Source organism: Cryptotermes secundus, unplaced genomic scaffold, assembly GCF_002891405.2.
Source record: "Cryptotermes secundus unplaced genomic scaffold, Csec_1.0 scaffold238, whole genome shotgun sequence".
NCBI lineage: Eukaryota > Metazoa > Arthropoda > Insecta > Blattodea > Kalotermitidae > Cryptotermes > Cryptotermes secundus.
Window position 1 is genome coordinate 1,145,860 of NW_019728500.1, and position 19,417 is coordinate 1,165,276.

Sequence of the window (19,417 nt, forward strand, 5' to 3'; positions counted from 1 at the left end):
GGAGGATAAGATGGACGGGGCATGTGGCACTCATGGTAAAGATGAGAAATGCATACGATATTCCAGTCAGGTGATCTGAAAGAAGGATACCACGTGGGAAACCTAGGTGTATTCAGTTATTCAGTATTGACTGATAGTCTATTGTACGTCCCCCTTTTAATTTCTACTGTCTCCATCCCCTACCGGTACTGGTGCTCGCTATCAGCCCCTTTCTACCAGCGAGGTTTCTACCCTCTGCTTGGCAGTGGTATCTAATAGTTAGTCCCTTTCTGTCAGCGAGGTCGTCCCTCCTCTGGCAGTAGTACCCAATACTTCCCCATCTACTGGAGGCATTGGAAACTACTTGGGCGGGAATTTAGCTCAGAGGTCTTCTAGAGACATGAGGTTCTTTTACTTGCCGTAAATCTACGACACGGCTTAAAGTCCCTCCCGGAGGACTTGTTCCCTGAATTTTTCCGCCCTTAAAAATTCCACGACCTCCTCCGAGTTTTTGAACCCGCGTACCTTGAGTCATGAGGTGGGAACGTTACCCCTAGACTACGGAGGCCGCTAACCTAGGTGTAAGTTCGAGGATAATATTAGAATGATATAGACTGGATTATTCTGGCTGGAGGTGTGGTCCAGTGACTGACTTCTGTGACCACAATAATGACCCTTCTTGTTACATAAGAGCCGGTGCATTTTATTGACTAGGTGAGCAGCGTTACCTCCTCAAAATGACCACGCTGCTTTGATTTACTGGATTAGTTAATTACGGTATCCTGAATATCTTCTTCGCACTTTTTTCTTTTTCCTTTTATCTTTCTTTCTTCTGGTTTATTTCTGTTTTCTTTGTATCTTTTGTTGTCATTTTTTCTTTCTTTTGCTGTCATTCTTTCTCTTTTGTCTCCTTCGTCCTTCCTTTTTGTCCGCAGATTTATTTTGTAGTTTGAGGAGATACACGCAATTTGCGTGCCAAAAGCTCTTCACTTGTAACAGGGATACAAAAAGATTAAAATCCTCTTTTGTGTTTCTGCACTGACGAATGGCAGAGCCTGCATCTGACAATTCTGCAGTATCACGCGTAGATAGACACGCCCTTTAATGTTATCACACAAAGCCAGTAGAAACAACCGGAAACTGAGTTCTGTGTTTGAAATATTGGTACTTCAAATCGACCCAGCGCCGGGTAGAACCTTCAACTCAGGGGTATTTTTTGGACCGCTGGCACAGGAAAATTCTTGAGTGAGCAAAAACAACGAAGTTGCCTCTGAGCACGCATGAACCCTTTTCTCTGATTGATTTTTATTTCTGCGCAGAGAGGTGGAACGTTGATTGTCCCGGCTGAACAAGATCATGGCTTGTAAGGGTTCACCCGTTCCGTACATTAATTGCAATAAAATCTGTATATGAATATTTAGGTTGTGGTCTTCTGGATTTTGACACCGTGCGGACTTGTAGGAATTTACCGTCGTTTCGAAAATAAATCCTTCTTCCTTCTTCTACCGATCTACCGAAGCGTCGTGACTGCCTACAAGACTACACGGTGTTAAGACCCAGAAGACCGCAACTTACATTCTCGCCTTAGTGAAATCATCGTATCTCATATACATACTATTGAACTGTGGAGTCAGAAACAGCCATTGCTAGGTAACGGTTGTGTAACACGAAACAATGGAGCAGTTATGGGTAGTCGTGTTTTCTCTGCCGTACGTGCCGAGGCTATGTAACGAGGACCAGCTGCTATTACAGAGTAGTCTTGAGTCTGAAGTTAGAAGAGTAGGAGGTTGATATGAGATGGTCGCCAGCCTGCAAGGACGTGAGCCCGTGAGCAGAAGAACGTCCACTGTCGGAAGATGTTACCAAGCAGTTCAGTGAATACCGTGACTGAGGACACTAGTCTGTCTGCAATAGTGATCTGTTTAGTCGCGACTTGCTTAAGGGTCAAATAAATCGGTTGCCAGTCCAAAATCTGTCTGTAGTCACTCCATCTGGTGAATTTCTCACCCTTCTTTCACCTCTCCCTTCAGGGTTATTAGAATTAATATTAAAAGGGATTAGCACCGATGAGAGATGTACCATCATAAATGCAATTCAGGACTAAATACCGTATTTACGCATGTATAGGCCGCGTGCGTGTATAGGCCGCAGCACAATTTTCAGACAGAAATTATAGAAAAAATAATTTTCTTGGAATATTATTTCAGGAGTATTACACCCTCTATTACTAACTATGAATATAATTTTTTAAAATGAAGTGTGATTTCGAATATTTCGAATATAAGCCGCACCCCAGTTTTCCTCTTGAATTTTTGGCAAAAAATGTGCGGCCTATACATGCGTAAATACGGTAACTATTTACATTGAGAACTTTTCGTGTTATTGAGGTTAGGTTTTCTTTTACGAAGTTTGTTTTTAGCGTGTTATCGCTGAAATTTTAATGGCGTCTGTGATAGTAATGTTATTTCACGTGGTTTTTCCAGTGGAGAGACTGCATGCTTCGCAGACAAGTTTAAGGTCATGTTTTGTTACACATTGCAGTGATGTGAGAACAGGTTTCATCAAGGTCGTTTCCTTGTATTCTGCAGTGTCGACAGTGGCACACCGAAAGTCCATACGAATATAATTTAGGAGTACGGGTTTATAGCAGATGTTTCTTTTCCAGTATACAGATACCTTCGTCTTTATCGTCATGTTGGTCTTGAAGAACTTCATAGTATCGATACCATATGAAAGGTAAAGTTTTCATTGTAATTAATTAAGCAAGAAAATCATGAAGATGTAGGGGGGAGTGGAAGTATGTCTCCACCCTTCCTCGCCTCGACACTAGATGAAGGTGAGACGTCAGCCTCACACCCTTACTCCCAGGGAAACAGTCCCCAGTACCCATTTCATAAGAGGGTGAAGGGCCCCAGAGCCGGGCTGGACCCTATGCAGAACAGAAATTTTCATTCCCCTGCCCTGTGGTCTAGTGGTCAGAATTCCTGGCTACAGATCCAGAGGTCCCGGGTTCGATTCCCGGCGCTACCAGATTTTCTGTGATGTATTGGGTCTGGAACGGGGTCCACTCAGCTTCGTGAGGATAAATGAAGAGCTACTTGAATGGAAAAGTAGCGGCTCCGGTCTAGAAAACAGAAATTAGCGGCCGTGAGAATCCGTTGCGCTGACCACGCGACAGTAACTTCGCCGACAAGCGGCTGTCGCTCGGTCGGTATAGTTCGCTTGCGGACTAAAGGCCGTGGAGTTTGTTTTTGCCGAGAATCCACTGTCGTTCAGCCCGTCCCTGTACCAACTGAGCTATTGCGGCTCCCATGGGTACCATGTAAGCGTCTTAACTTCTCCACTATTTAGGATCCGAGGTTCTCACCACGGCCACTGGGAGAGTACGGTATTCTGCATTCTAACCCCTTGTAGTTCGGAATCAGCCCGACGTTTCAGAGGAACATATCGCTTCCATTTTCGGCGTCGAGGAGTAAATCAAGCAGACCGCAAGCTGAACTGATATATTCCTCAGAAACAATGGAATGTCTTCGACCTGTATGGCGTTACAACCCAGAAGACCGTAATTTTCTCTATTATTCTGCCACTAACATGTCATTGCCGGTCACGGTAGCCGAGCGATCTAAGGCATGTACTGTCTTCGCTCGCTCGGAAGCCGGGATCGTGGGTTCGAATTCGACACAAGGCATGTATGTTTTGTGTCCGTATGCGTTTATTCTGTGTTTGTGTTGTCCTGTGTTTAGGTAGCGGCCTTGTAACGAGCTGATCACCCGTCCAAAGAGTCCTACCGTCTGTGAAAAATAATTACGGAACTGAGAAATCAGCCCTACGCTCCAAAGTGGAAGCGAGAGGGGAAAAAACATACATGTCACTGTTTTCGCGTTTTGTTTAAGGCTGATGCTGCATTACAAACAATTCTGCTGTAACGTAGACAGACAGACTTCTATTCGGGAGGTGCCCGGTTCGAATTTCGACCAGTCACCGGATATTTCAATTTACGTAATCCTTCCAGCCGCACTATGGTTCTGAGATCGACTCAGCCTCTGACAGAAATGAGTACCAGGTACCTTCCTGGGGCATAAAGGGTAGCCAGCGCGTAAGGCTGACAACCTCACCGCCATCTGTGAGCCAATTATCTAGAAAATGTGGGAGCCTCGACGATTTGTTGCAGGGATAGTTCTTTTTAACTGGGTATTCTGATTAAGGTTTTTCTTGGTTTCTTCAGTTCATCCAGGCAAGCGCCGGGAAAACATCTCGGTCAGGCCACGGCCGTTTCGTTCGAAATCCTTCCCAATCCTGAATTCAGTCGTTATTAAACATCGCCGCGTCATGGTTTACATAGGCTAGACACTGACAGAGTGTCATTGCCAGAACACTTGAGAGAAGCCAAGTTATGTTCGACTTCAGTGATTATGAATGTTGTTACCATAATTTATAGCAGGATAAAAGTATCACATTCTGAAAACGAAGCGTATTACACCTGTAATTATTATTATTATTTAAACGCAAACGGAAGTGTGTACTATTGCCCACATGTAACTACAATAGCTTTCTTTTTCTTTTCATTTTTTTTTATAGTTTTATTCTGGTAAACGCTGAGGTGTGTACCGCTTAGTGCAGCGGCGCCTCTTTCCGGCCTTCGGAGTATAATCAATAGTCGAAGCACGCAACGCTCGTCACGTAATGTTCCTCCTTACCTCCTGTAGAACAACGCGTTATCGGAATGCATTTATAACGTAGGGCTCGTCCCTTTAGTAGGGAATTCTTGTGAGCGGCTGAATAACTACCAACTCGTCAAAAAGGGGGAAAAAAAAGATTTCTCACTTAGTACATCTGAAGATGTTCCCTCAGAGCAGTTGTGGGGTAATTATTTTTTAATGCTAGTGGGGTGGGACTAAGTCCCTTGTACTACGGCCACTTCTGACCTATTGTACCAGCCCCAGATGATAGGTGAGGGTGATTGTGGAGCAATTGGTGGAATGAAGATTGGCAGGGGAAACCGAAGTACTGGGAGAAACCTGCCCCAGCGCCACTTTGTCCACCACAAATCCCACTTGACCAGACCCGGGATCGAACCCGGGCCGCCGCGGTGGGAAGGCAGCGACTAACCGCTTGAGCTATGGCGCGGCCAGTTGGGTAAGAATCTCATCATCAGCAGCAGCAGAAGCAGCAAGGGTAGAGCTTGTTAGCCCGTTCGTCCTCAGACGTCAACCATCTGCTTTTATGGCCTTCCTAGATCACGTCTTCCTAACGGTTGATAATATACACATTTTGCTTGAAAACTCTCTCTGATGGCACTGTGTGTAGATGTTGCAGCCAGTTTTTCTTCATTTCTTACGTTTGTTTCCCCAATTTCCTTCTTCTCTGTTGTGAATTACGAGTCGTGTGTATAAGTGGTCAGTAAATCTGATATCCAATCCAAATCTCGTCTGTAGTCACCTCCACACGTGACACTATGTAAAATAACGCATTTAACATCTTCCAGCTCAATTACGCGGGGTGACAAGCGAGTATAACGTCCCCCTCCCCTTCCGTGTTTTACGTTTCTTAACGTGAAGGGTCTACCAGCCTACACAGCGTCACATACCTGAAGATAATAACTGTTTGTTCATTACTGTGTTCACAAGAGCCCGTCACTGGACCCTATCCTGATATAATTTAATCACGTCCACACATTTAACCTCTACGTCTGGGCATATAAGATCAATTTTAATGTTATCCTCCCTCAATTTTATATGCAAATTTCGATCCGACATGCGTGCTACATGTCCAGATTATCTCATCATCGTAGATTTTATCACTCTAATGATACCTGGTGAAATGTCTGTATATTGAACTGTGCGAGTTTCCTCGTGCCCTCTGTTACATAGGTCGAAATACATTTCATTATCTAGTGAATGCGTAAAATTAGATGTTTTGAAAATAAGTGCACTAAACTGCTGAGTATTTCGACTTAAATTCGATGACGTTTCACGTCTGTCAGTTGTCTGATGTCACATGATTTGTGTCTCGCAGTTGCCGTAGAAGCTCAGTCAGTCACGGCATTATTATCTAAAAAAATGTTAACAGAAATCTTCCATTAAGGTCTGTGTTGTTGAATCCCCGTGTTAATATAGTGCCCGCTTATGCCACGCGTACAGAATTGTAAAAACCTGAGCCAGGGCAGTGACCGTTGGTCGATACCGAATGAAACGACTCGTTCAGCAGCTGCTCGTTAGTTACTTGTTCCTCGGTTTAAATATTTGAGATGTACGAACTTGGATAAAGGCGCCACTCGCTTGTGTCAGTTGCAAAGTCTTTTTATTTTGTTCGCAATGTTTGTAAAATTGAATATGGACAGTGTTTACTGTAAATGTTTTATAACATATTATTTATAACTGAATATTTAGGAAACTATATACAGAATGTCCCAGGAGGAACGGTCAGTATTCAGGCGGGTCATAGTCTCGGTCATTGTAAGCAAAAAAGTATATATGTTTATATACAAATATATGTCCTATTCTGAACGGTTTCAGAGAAAGATCCATTTCACTGTACAGACGAGCAACACGCCATGTCCTCACACGAGGTCCAAAGTACATGGAAGTTGACGGTGGAATTTTCGAAAATGTAGTGGGTAACCTGTACCAAGTTTATCACTTGTACAATAAAAGCCGGTATTATAAACAGTACGTAATATCTCTTTCTTATCAACAGTTTTGGAAATGTACACTGAAACATCTCTATCTCGGAAACCTTGCGGAATAGGATACATGAACATGTGAACTTTCTTGGCTTAGAATGACCGATAATAAAGGGCGTTCAATCATCGCGGAAACCCGGGAACAGCGCTGAGTGGGCACAACATTCCTCACAGATTGCTGCCATAACTGCCGAAAGCGGAAAGAGTCATTAGCGCTGATAAACGCGCGCCCTCTCGCTAGTGTAGAGCGAATGGAATGTTCCTCCGCGACTACTGTGCCCTTCCCCGCTAGCAAGAGGGCAGTTGTGTTGCTGATTCCATCACATCACTTTCTGTACATGCACACATTTATAAGAATACTGTAAAAAGATAAAACTTACCGTGCTTTATAACAGGTGTTGGAAGTAACCCTTTTTTGCTTGCAAACATGTCTCGCATCTCATAAATAAATTATGAGACACTTTCTGAAGTTGGTCCACGGTAATTGAACCAATTACGCTATGGGCAGTTACAGCAGCTCTCTGGGAGAAATGTTCTTTCCTCTGTGCGTTGTTGACAGGTTTCCTCAACCGTTGAGAGCACTGTATAGTGCGATTAATGCTGATGAAACATAGTGCATATAGCTTATTCAAATGTTTAGAACCCTTGAGACTGTCGCTGTAATTAGGAATAGTGAATTGTGCAACGTAAAGGTAAACTTTAGCCGGTCACGGTAGCCGAGCGGTCTAAGGCATGCACTGTCTTCGCTCGGTCGGAAGCCGAGATCGTGGGTTCGAATCTCACTAAGGACGTGGCTGTTCAATGTGTGTGTGTGTGTGTGTGTGTGTGTGTGCGCGCGCGCGCCTTTTTCTGTGTTTGTGTACAGGTAGAGGCCTTGCGACGAGTTGATCACCCGCCCAAGGAGTCCTACCGGATGTGTAAGATCTAGTAAACCGACGTGAAACGGAGAGTTTCACGGAGGTGGGCCAAGGCCCAAATTAGAGCTGTAGCGCCAAAGGAAAAAATAAGGTAAAGCTATTCCGGTAACAGGCCATGGAGGCCCATAGAGTGGTGAGACGTCGAGGCTCCCGCATTTTCTAAACAGTTGGCTCACAGATGGCGGTGAGGTTATCAGCCTTACGTGCCGGTCGCCCATCAACCCCAGGAAGATTCCTGGTACTCATTTCTGTTAGAGGCTGAGTCGACCCCAGGGCTATAATGCGGCTGGAAGGATTAAGTCAGTTGAAAAATCGAGTGACATCGGGAATCGAACCGACTGTCGTCCGCTGTAGTGTAGTGCCTCAACCAACTATGCTACGCGTGAGCCCAGTGAACTGTGTAATCCCCATTAATATTACGTAATAATAACTTCAACGCTTTAGTTTTTGAAGTCACCTTCGTCTTCTGCTGTCAGGGTTATGATAGTGTGACCTGCGGTAGGGTGTGCTGGCGGGCTCTTGTTACCACGGTGATGAACCTTGGTGTTACATAAAGTACAGGTAATTTCTTGATTCGATTCTGAAGGACATTGTTCCTTGGAATTATTGAGTTGGTCCTAACCAGGTTCTGGTATTCTGGATTGTGAAACCGTGGCAGATGCTGACGTTACGAAGGAATATTTTTGATCCATCTTCAGGGTTGCATTCTGTAGGTTCAGGAAATGTCTTAGTTATGTAGGTAAGGCCTGAGGGCCGGTTTGTTACCCATCTTACCCAGTGGCCCTTTCTTTTCGCTCGCCTTTCCCTTGAGTATCACGACCACTCTCCTTGCAACATGTTCGTTTAACGGAGGCATTTCCTGAACCTACGCACTTGAAGATGGAAGCAGCATGTTTCTCCGAAACATCGGCATCCTCTTACAAGACTACACGGTGTCACGATGCAGAAGACCAGAATCTGAACAATCACTGCTATTGAAGTCCCAAATTTTGTTGAGTTCGTTTTACATATATGATCAGGATGTGCGGATATAGACTGGACTCAGCTGGCTCAGGGTAGGGATCAGTGGCGAGCTCTTTTGAACACGATAATGGATCTGCGGATGCAGTTAAAGGCAAGGAATTTCTTGGCTAGCTGAGCGACTGAGAGTTTTTTTTAATGAGGATTCTATTCCGCGATGTTCCTCATTTACTAAAATACAGTGAAGTGCTTATAGGATAATTATTATGTTCCGTTTATTCGGGAAGAGCCACGGAAATGTGGCCATTTTGTAAATACAGAAAAATTTGGTCGAAGTAAAGCAATATCCTGTCTTCAGTACAGAAGCCCCAGGATCGTTAAAGTCAGTTCCCTGTTTAAATTGTAAATCCTCTGTGGGCTTGTTATGTCGCTGCTGGCTCAGTGTTTAGAGTTTCGTTTGAGATAATTACTCAGTGTACACAGTTGTGTTAAATCCCAGATCTCAGTGACGTAACAACATTACAGTGGGGATGGAGTTCTCTGTAGAATGTAAAGCCTGCGTAGTGTGATCTTCGTTCGTGCCCATGTTCCACAGCTAAATTCAGAAAAGTTAGAATTTCACTGGCAGTCAGCTGGGCCTCTTTTTAGTGTAACGTGACTGACTGGTTGTAGTCGAGTTCTGTAGTGACTGCACCAGATGTGTTCGTGAGCTTCTTGACTGGTTGTAAAGTGGTTAGAAAGTATCGCAAAACAAGGAGCAATATAGCTGCTGGCGTCGTCGTGCGTAAGGATATGTGCTTACTCTGTGCCATCATATCTATGAACAATATGACGCTGTGAATATGACGTAGATGGGGTTCGGAAACAACTGACAGCTCAGCGAAAACTGTGACGCAAAATGACATGTTACACATTCTTTATAGGCGAAATACACTGCAATAGATATTTTAAAACGTGTTTCTTTGTGAGATCAGACAGTGTAATGAAGGCTCTAGTACCAGGGTTCGATTCCCGGTGAGGGTAACGAGATTTTTTCTCGTCACCACCGTGTTCGGATCGGTTCTGGCCCCACCCAGCTTACTGTGTACTGGGGCTTTTTCAAGAGCGTGATGCTGGCCATTTACTTGTATCTAGTGCCGAGGTGAAGTATGCATGAGCTATATCACCACCTCTCGTAATCTTGATCGATTATTCATATTCGAAGTTTCCCGTGGGTTTCGTCTGGATAATATCGGGATAACATTTTGAAATATGCCACAACTCCTCCTTCCATATCCTTAACTACTCATCATTCATGATCATCTTCCCATTCCATTTGACATTGAATAGCGTATGTATAGTTTAAACAGTGTCGGACTAAACGTTACGGTCGAGTGGTTGGTACGCTTGGTTTTAGTGCTGGGGAAGCCCCGAGTTAAAATGGCGGGCTCGAGGCTGGCTATCCTGGGTGGAATTTTCCGTGGTTTTCCCCAATTCTGCGGCCAAATTATAGGACTTCGCCTCGAAAATAGGTCAAGACCGTTTCGTTTTACATTATTTACAATTTTTAAAATATTCTTCAGTTCCTTACATCGTAACATGAGCACTTATAAAATGCATTCCATTCTAAATAGTGTCGTAAAAGAAGTCGAGAGTTACTGCAGTTACCTTGGATACGGTATGCATATCATTAGCTACATAATTAATTTTCTTGAGTTGGATAATTTTATGAGAATTTATATTTTCACGGCGGTGACTATTAAGATTGTCTTGCGGGACATCGATCCCGTATAGTTTGGTAGATAAGTACCAGCGTTTCGGATGAATCTGCATCACATCTTAAGAAGATGGAATCTGAGGGCTCCTCCGAAACGTTGGTGCACAGGAGACCGTAACCTGGGTTCTTGTCCCCACCGAGTCTCCTATCCAGTGGGTACCGGGGCCTATTTCTCCAGGGGTAAAGCGGCAGAGGCGTGAAGCTGATCTCTTACCTCGAACTTGTGCCAAGAGCAAGAATATGTGGATCTATACATCCACTCCCCATACGCCTTCATGGCGTATTACTTAATTAGTTAAGCACACGGACAACTTTACCGTTTAATCTCGTAATGCCCTAAGGCTACCAGCGCTTGTAAAACAGACATACACGTATTTTCGACGTTAACTTTCACCACTCTGATAAGTGTTGTTATTTCGTCTGTATGGTATATGTGTTATGAAACAAACTTGTGACGTTGTGTTAGTGTACTGTATGGAACAATAGATATGCTTTAAGATGTTTTACCTTCGCGCCTTCAAGATGTTACTTGTTCAGATGTTTCCTTCGGCAACAAAACTTTGTTTCTGACACGGGCTGCGAATTTAAACTTTCAGTTCTCTTTCAGATGAGGTCATGGGTCTAATAAATATTCAGTATTCAATTAATTGTTTCTGGGTTCCGTTCTGAGCCTTTTAAATTGGGCTTACTTCAAACGCCTTAAAATGTCGTTATGAACCGCCATTAGCAGGGCACGTTTCTTGGCTCCTAAAAGAGGTAAAGGTAAATTTGTCTCTGTTATTAATTAATTAATTAAGCATCACGCCATTAAGACGTGTTGGGCAGTGGAAGTATACCTGCACAATTCTTGACCGCGGCATTAGACGTAGATGAGACGTGAGCTTCACGTCCCGGCCACTTTATCCGCAGCGAAAGAGACCCCGTTACCCATTTCATGGAAGTCTGGATGGATCCAAGAGCCAGTCTGGACGCTGTGAAGTAGAGACAAAAATGTTGACCCTGCCGGGAAATGAACCCCATGTCCAGCATGTAACCCGTCGCTATACCGACTGAATTATCCTGGCTCCGATATAAAAACTTAATTAATTAAATAATTTCACGTGTATGTGTGATTATAGACGGGGTTTCGATTGGTGACTCGATTTATTGATCATTTATACAAATTACCCGAAATTACATCGCCACCGCTTATCTCCACAATTCGCAGATTACCACAGGCACGCGCTAAGCGTTTTGCTAGCGTGCTGCCTTCAGTAACCGTTCCCTGGCCACCGCTTCTAACAATGGAGATTCTTCAGCTTCACGTGCTCAGGTTCTATCTTCACACCCTCCCTTGCACAACTGCTACTGAACTAATTTTGTCCCTTTCTTATAACTTCTCTGCACGGACGACATAGAAAAGACCCCGTTTCCAACAGTAACTATTGTGTCGTGCGTATCTGTTGCAGCGGGAACGTGTTTACCGAGCCGTTGCCCATAGACGGTCGTTGTTTACAGAGTCACTGCTTAGCAGCGTGTCTATACGCTACATGAACTTTAAAATTGTTCTTCCAAGAACTTTTCTGGAGGTAATATTATAACAGGAAGAAGATAATAAACAACATGAACAGGTTTGGGATTAGTGAGTTTCTGAACTCTGTCCGTTGTCCGGTATTGAAAGACCGCACCGGTTTGGAACCTGGATCCGTGGCTGAGGTTAGCGCTTTAAATTGTTAACGGATCTAACAGAGTAGATGCGTCCCATCGTTTCACCTGAGTACGGAAACAGATTCAGTTTTCGAAACGTCGTGTTGTTCAGAGTACCGGACGATGCACAGTCCAGAAACTCGGTCGTCTCGTGTGTCATACACCCTCATCAGGCCTCTTTAGACAAGCGGGTTCTCACAGCGGTGAATATGAAGAGCGCGGTCTTCTGAGTTGTAATGCCTTGTATCTCGGAAAGAGTCCGACGTTTCAGAGAGACATCCCTCCATTTTTCAGGGCTACTCTGAAACGTTGGGCTTTTTTTTTTTGTCCACAAGACCGTATTCGTCAGGGTAGTTATTAGTTTATATTAACTTTATTTATGTTTGACCTTACCGTCTTTCAACAAAGTGCGAAATCATCGGGGACCCACCCTGGATCGCTGTACCTCAAATACTGTCCAGCTTAACGTAAAAGTTTAACATTATATATACAAATATAATAGGATTGTCTCGTTTTCATTTCGTTCCCTCTTGTAATGGGACAACCACTTTTTATGCATGCTATGCTACAAGCCGGAAGGTCGCGGGTTCGATTCCCGATGAGGTCATTGATTTTTTCTTCAAATTGACCTAATCCTTCGAGCCGCACTGTGGCTCTGGGGTCGACTCGGCCTCTAACGGAAATGAGTAACAGGAATATTCCTGGGGGTAAAGGACAGCTGGCGCGGAAGGTTGACAGCTTCACCGCCATCTGTGAGGCAATTGTCTAGAAAATGTAAAAGCCTCCATGGCCTGTTACAGTGATAGCTTTTTACTTTTACCTATCAACCAACCCGCTGCCGGCTTTCGCGGTGTCATGTAGGGTTCACACAAAGTACAGTAAAGACAGTGGCCCGGATAGGTTCAGGATCTGCTTGCTGCCTTTTCGGTATGAGCTACCTATTTCTTTATTTGCTCCTATGGGATGATAATTGGCATGGTTATACTGACCAGCGTAGCATTTCTACAAGAGCAAATAGAGCCTGATGTGTACCGTAATGCCACTATGCGCTTATATTTACCACTGGGCGAGGAAAGGCAAAAGCCGATCACAGTGGCCGCGCGGTCTAAGGAATGAACTGTCTTCGCTCGCTCGAAAGCTGAGATCGTGGGTTCGATTCTAACTCGAGGCATGTGTGTTTATTCTTTGTTTGTGTTGTACTGTGTGTAGTTAGCGGCCTAGTGACGGGCTGATTCCCCATCCAAGGAGTCCTTCCGACTGCCTATAAGATTAATAAACTGAAAACGCGGCCAAGGTCCAACAAAGGTCTGTAGAGCCATAGATAGGTAAAGTAAAGTCGTCCCTGTGCTTAATTAAGTACTGTGCCATGAAGATGTAAGGGGAAGTGGACGTATAGCTCCCCCATTCTTCACCACGGCACTAGATGGAGTTAACTGGTCAGCTTCACACCCCGGCCGTTTTATCACGGGGAAATCGCCCCCCGTACCCATTGTATAGGAGACTGGGTGGACGTTCTGGAGAAGAGGAAAATGTTGTCATGCCGAGGATCGAATCCGGCTCATCCAGCCCATAGGCCGTCACTATACTAAATTAGCTATCCCAACCCATTTACCACTAGCGCATTAGTTAATATAGTTTTACAATAAACGAGACATATATTTATTTTTCTGGCTTCGGTTAGCTCCATAAACCTTGTGGAATAAATTAGAAACGCAGAATTGTACAATAAAATGGCACATAAATGTGTTTATGCTCCAGTTTATGCGTCATTAGTTCGCTGGTTGTTTCACGCTGTCTGTTGGGATTTCAACCGAACTATTTATGTGAGTGAGTAGTTGTAACCCAAAGCGGGCCATACACGGCAGAGACTCTGTAATTAAGCACAATGGACTGAGACTTTTCATATTTATTGTGGACAGTGCATTTGGATTCTGTGGTCGTAACTGTGGGGGTGTGTCAGTAAAATTGTGAGTGTGGGGGGAGATGGAGCTGCGAGTTGTGGCTACAGAATCGACCTCTTCTAATCAAGATTTGTACGGACAGAGATTGTCGAAAAGAGTGTATCAACACGACGAGAACGGTCAGTAAATTTGCTTTTATTTGACCATTGACAATATTCATAAAACCAAAATTACTTAAGTATATTCTGAAGGGTTCTGATGGTGATGTATAACACTCGGCATTACTGGATTTTTGGACTTTGTCGATCATCGTCCGGTATTCTCAAGAACAACGTTTCTGAAATTGGATCTGTTTCCATCCTCAGCTGAGGATCTACTCTATGGGTCCATTAGAGCTAACATTCCACACAACATAACTAATTTTCTACTTTCATATCTATAATATCTTACATTTCCGGTCTAGCTGACCGTTGCGCTGACCACGCGACACCCGCTATCCGCAAAATTTGGCACTAACTTCGCCAACAAGCGGCGGTCGCTCGGTCGGTATAGTTCGCTTGTGGACTAAAGTCACGGAGTTAATATTGTACATTTTATGTAACAAAGAAAGCTGCAAAGTCCGCAATACATCATATTTTGTCTGGTGGCCCTCGAGGATCATTTATTGGCCCTACGTTGTTCCTGATACATGTATATAAATTGCAATGCAAGGACACTAGACAGTAGAGTCAGCCTTTTCGCTTATGATACTGCACTCCTGGCCATAGTTTACTATCTCCTGTTCTCCTTGCAGAAACTTCGGCGATACACATCACTTGTGGAGAAGGGGTTTACAAAGTGGACAGTCTGCAGTAACGCAGACAACAGCAGTACTCTTAACCCGACGTTCACATGGGCGTCTAACTGAACTGAGAGACTATTCAACCATTCAGTTACTTGGTAACGGAAAGTGAAGTACAGGCTGGCGCACGAAATGATACCCGAGTGAAAGCTGAAATAAAAACTGTAATGGTGCAGTTTGATGGAGATCTATCTATGTTTTGCAACTTCTCGAAACACAGGCGGCTACTTCCGTGATAACTCCGCGCCACATATCCTCCGTAATTTCACCACACTTTTGAAGAGTCACAGTCCTGAGTTGCATTATTGAGGCAGGCTCTTTGCCGACAGTTTTTCCATAATGTAACTGGTGCCTCATTGCAGTTTGTACTGACAAATGCTGTGAGTCTGCAGACAACTCCTAACATTTCTGTCACAGACTTTCAATCGCAACTTCTAACTGACAAGAAAACAGAAGAAGCTATTTTTTAGACGCAGTGTTGATGCTTCATGACCGCTGTACTGACAGCTGTAGCCAGACTGCAGGGAATTCCCCTTGGCTGTCTCTCGTACTTAAAATGGCTAGTATAAATAACAAATAATATGAATTTGTGCCCAGCAGGTTGGACCGCCTCTGTGATCTAGTGGTCAGCGTTCCTGGCTACAGATCCAGAGGTCCGGGTTCGATTCCCTGTATAACAAGATTTTCTAAGAAGTACTGGGTCTGGAACGGGGTCCACTCAGCCTCATGAGGATAATTTAGGAGCTATTTCAAGGAAATAGCGGCTCCGGTCTAGCAAACCGAAATTAACGACCGTGGGAATTCGTTGCACTGACCACGTGACACCCTCTATTCGCTAAATTTGGCACTAACTTCGCCGACACGAGACGGTCGCTCAGTCGGTATAGTTCGCTTGCGGGCGAAAACCACAGCGTTTGTTTTGTTCAGCAGGTTGTAAAATCAGACAAGTTGTGGACAATGTTTTGAAGCACTGACGATAGTGATGACGACGAAGCAACAAGTTCTGAAGTTCTTCATTGTGTAAATTTATCTCCATTCCCCCGTTACTTATTGCGGGTGCTACCGCTAATTAAATTGTAGACGATTTCCTTCTGGATATCGGTTCTTCATCAAATGGAGGGAATAGTTGCATGGAGGAGCAACGATGTGAAGAACGTTTGTAGAGGGACACAGAAAAGAGAAATAATTAGGCTGGAGTTCGATACTCCTGCTGCTTGGACCCGCGTTAAAGAAAATATATCCTTCAATCGACTGGTACCGTGCCCTTTCCAAATTACGAAAATAATGGTTCTGTTTGTAGGGTTTAAAACAACTGATGAGTCACCGCCATAAATTCTGCTCTGTTATCTAAATATCACCATTCTGTCTGATGAATCGGTTGGTCCATCAGTCGGAGGGTCCAGTGACCGCCTTCCGGGCTAAACTTGTGAGATTTTAGTGGCCGGTATCCGAACAGAATTCAACGTAAAAATCCAGGTCTCATATTTTGTTGTGTAATTTGAAGAAACAGAGCCCGTATTGAGAAACTGCTCTGGAACATGAGGATTCGTTACCTTGTTGACAGGAACCCAGCAGCGGTTAGCACTCATGTTTCGAATTCTGCAAATCCGGGCTTGACCCGGAGATCACGTGTCTGCGTGAATTTCAGAAGCTCGGTTTGCCAACGTGTCTATACACTTGTTGCAATAATCGTTGAGGATCGGGCTGTCCAGACCATTGCATTAATAATGCACATACTGCACGTGAGAGCCATTTCCTCTAGCGTGCATGTGCTTCGCGTGTTATATCTATATGAGTCTATTTATATAGGGTAATGCTTCCTGTTACCAGTGACAGCAGAGATCCTAAGATACGTATGTATAAGCATAGGAGGTATGCATACAAAGTACTGGGTGGAAGGGCTGACGGATAGAGCAATTTCAGAGATGTGGATGTAGGCAGGCGAAAATAATGATAAACTGAAGACTATTATCGTCTGAGATCTGACACCGTATAGTCTGGCTCTTTCCAGGACACTGTTTCCTTGCTCTGTATTCACCCTCCAGTCCCTCCTGCATTTTATTTTATTTATAATTTATAATTTATATTTTAATTTAACCCTCTGTTAGTTTGTTTTGTTTTGGAACATCCTTTCCTTTCTCGTATGAGTCCTCATATCTCTCCCTTGGACATCTGCCCCCTTTATTTTTATTTTATTTAGGCTGGGCAGGCGGTAGCATAGTTGGTTGAGGCACCATGCTACAAGCAGGAAGATCACGGGTTCAATTCCCGATGAGATCATCCGATTTTTTAATTTACATAATCCCAGCCACACTATGGCCCGGGGGTCGACTCAGCCTCTAACACAAATGATCTTCTAGGGGTAAAGCGCGGCCGGAGCGTAAGGCTGATAACCTCACCCCCATCTGTGGTTCGATTGTCTAGAATATGTGGGAGCCTCGACGTCTCACAACCCTATGGGCCTCCACGACTTGTTACAGGGAGAGATTTGCCTTTTTTAAACATATTATAGGCTACTTTCTTATCCATATGTAACACGTGTGGAAACATTACGAATCTAAATATCTCTTTATCGAAATGTCTTAACATAAATATTTCCCATGACCTCCTCCTAGTGCCGAGGTGAGGAACGGTGGAGCTGTAACTTCACTCCCCAATATGCCTTCATGGCATGGTGCTTAATTGTGTAATTAAATACAGGGATAACTTTACCTTTTACCTCCTGAAATGGGTCACAAGGAAAATCGTATAGCAGGTATTAACATGCGTTGTTGCTTAAAATAAGCCCGGATGAATGAGGCTGTAAAAATCGGTCATTTATTCTCAAAAGCTGTAAAACTTCAAATATAACCCCAGTATAAAAAGTTATTTGTTCACTGTTAGCTGTTCGGGCATTTAATAAATTTAACTTGTATACAACCTGAACCAAATTTCTTCAGTGTTTTGGCTGCGTCCAGGCATGACGTCATTTCGGTTCCGCTTATTTGTGGACGAAGTTGCAGACACCATCGTATTCGAAGGAACGTCTGCGCCAGCCCGTTCCAACATTTCGAATATTTACTCTTGACCCTTTCATTAGTGAGTTTTATTTAATAAAACTGCCATATTTTATCCACTGAACATTACCTATACTCGTAATTTTCAGTGATGAAGTTATAGTAAGGGAAGTATGTTTTCACGAGTCTTGTTCTTCATGAAAGTCTATCCAGATATATGCTGGGATAGTACTTCGATTAGGCCACGACTGCTTCCTTCCAAATTCTTTCTAATCCACCATTTATATTTCTCCTAGTCGATGCTATGTAGTTACTGACATGGCCCGAAAATAAACCATAAGAAATTCAATTCAATTTAGTTCAATTCTTTATTATTTATGTGCTGAGCCAACACCCGCAAGGTCAATTACAGACAGAGGCACAGTGTAGATAGAAGTAGTTACATTCTGGACAAACACAACATAAAGTCAAAGACTAATTAAAGGTAAACATTGGAGGAAAAACACATTAATACATATAAACAAACAAACAAACAAACAAACGAAGTAATAATAATATCATTATCACAAATCTAAGTTGTTATTGACAATTGAGAAATGAAAAGTATAGATATTAAGAAATAATAATAATAATAATTCAATTCAATTCAATTCAATTCATGTTTATTTACGTGCAATAACTTAACAGCCCAGNTCACATGGCTAAGCTACATACCCACTACAACATTAACCCTAGTCAGTCCACATTAAAACAAGGAAAAGGCACGACAGGAGAACAAGCGTCCACGCGATAAGTACACAGCACACTCTAAAGTAAGTAAATAATAATACTAATATATTCCAAATCAGAAATTTTAGAATTAAACAACAATAAAATAAAAGATTTTAACATTTAAAGAGAAATAATTAAAGATTTAATCCAGTGCGATAACTAATAATTTCACTCACTCTTATTCACAGAAAACTCAATCACAGAGTCACGTTCAGGAAGACAAAACTAAAGCATTAATAATATTACACGTGAATAGCTCAAAAACATGTCAATAATCCACTTATACCACGAAATATAAAATAAATTTATCCGCAAAACTCAGTAGTATACTTGGCATTTTACTTGCAGATAATACGTCAGCGACTCTCGGATTGTAAGTCACCACCTAAAATGTGAGACAAAATAACATAGAATTTTACATCATAATGACGAGAGAATTTTGAAACTTTAATTTGTTTTTAATTAGAACTGTTTTTTTTACAACTCCGTAATAGTTGCATGTATAAAATGATTATAATGTTCAACACTAATGTGGATCCATATTAGAATATTTCAAGATTATGAGACGTATTTAATGGAACTGCCTGAAGATGGTCCCAAACGTGGGCCGAAACATGTAAACAATTTGGTTTGTGTTGGCGGCCAGAATAGCACAAATCATGATACACAACAGGAAACAAACAGGGACGACTTTACCTTTTTTGCTGTTTGAGGTACGGTTTGTTCCCCAAATCGGTGGATAACCTTACAGCAGTAAGTGAGTGAAGTGAAGTGATGTTTACTCGGTCTTTTGAAGTACGTGTATCATGAAGTACTGAACGTCCGTTACCCCCTGCAGAAGGGTGATCCGTCACCACAAAGCCTGCCGTCAGTGGCAAATCATTTAATGAAGTTACATACTTTATCACCAACTGGCACTGCAAGTGCT

The 19,417-nt window shown here is 43.1% G+C and overlaps 1 protein-coding gene across 7 annotated transcripts in view; it reads left to right on the forward strand.

The window, feature by feature from the left end:
• Positions 1-19,417, forward strand: part of LOC111865185 (band 7 protein AGAP004871) — a 127,691-nt gene that overhangs the window by 55,629 nt on the left and 52,645 nt on the right. The window contains exon 1 of one of the 7 annotated variants that reach the window (XM_023852999.2): positions 13,840-14,060. The exons of the other annotated variants lie outside the window; for them this stretch is intronic. Within the exon in view, the coding sequence (XP_023708767.1) occupies positions 13,964-14,060 (97 nt within the window). The 5' untranslated portion in view covers positions 13,840-13,963. Of the gene's footprint in view, positions 1-13,839; positions 14,061-19,417 lie in introns of those variants that run through there. 7 annotated transcript variants of the gene reach the window in all.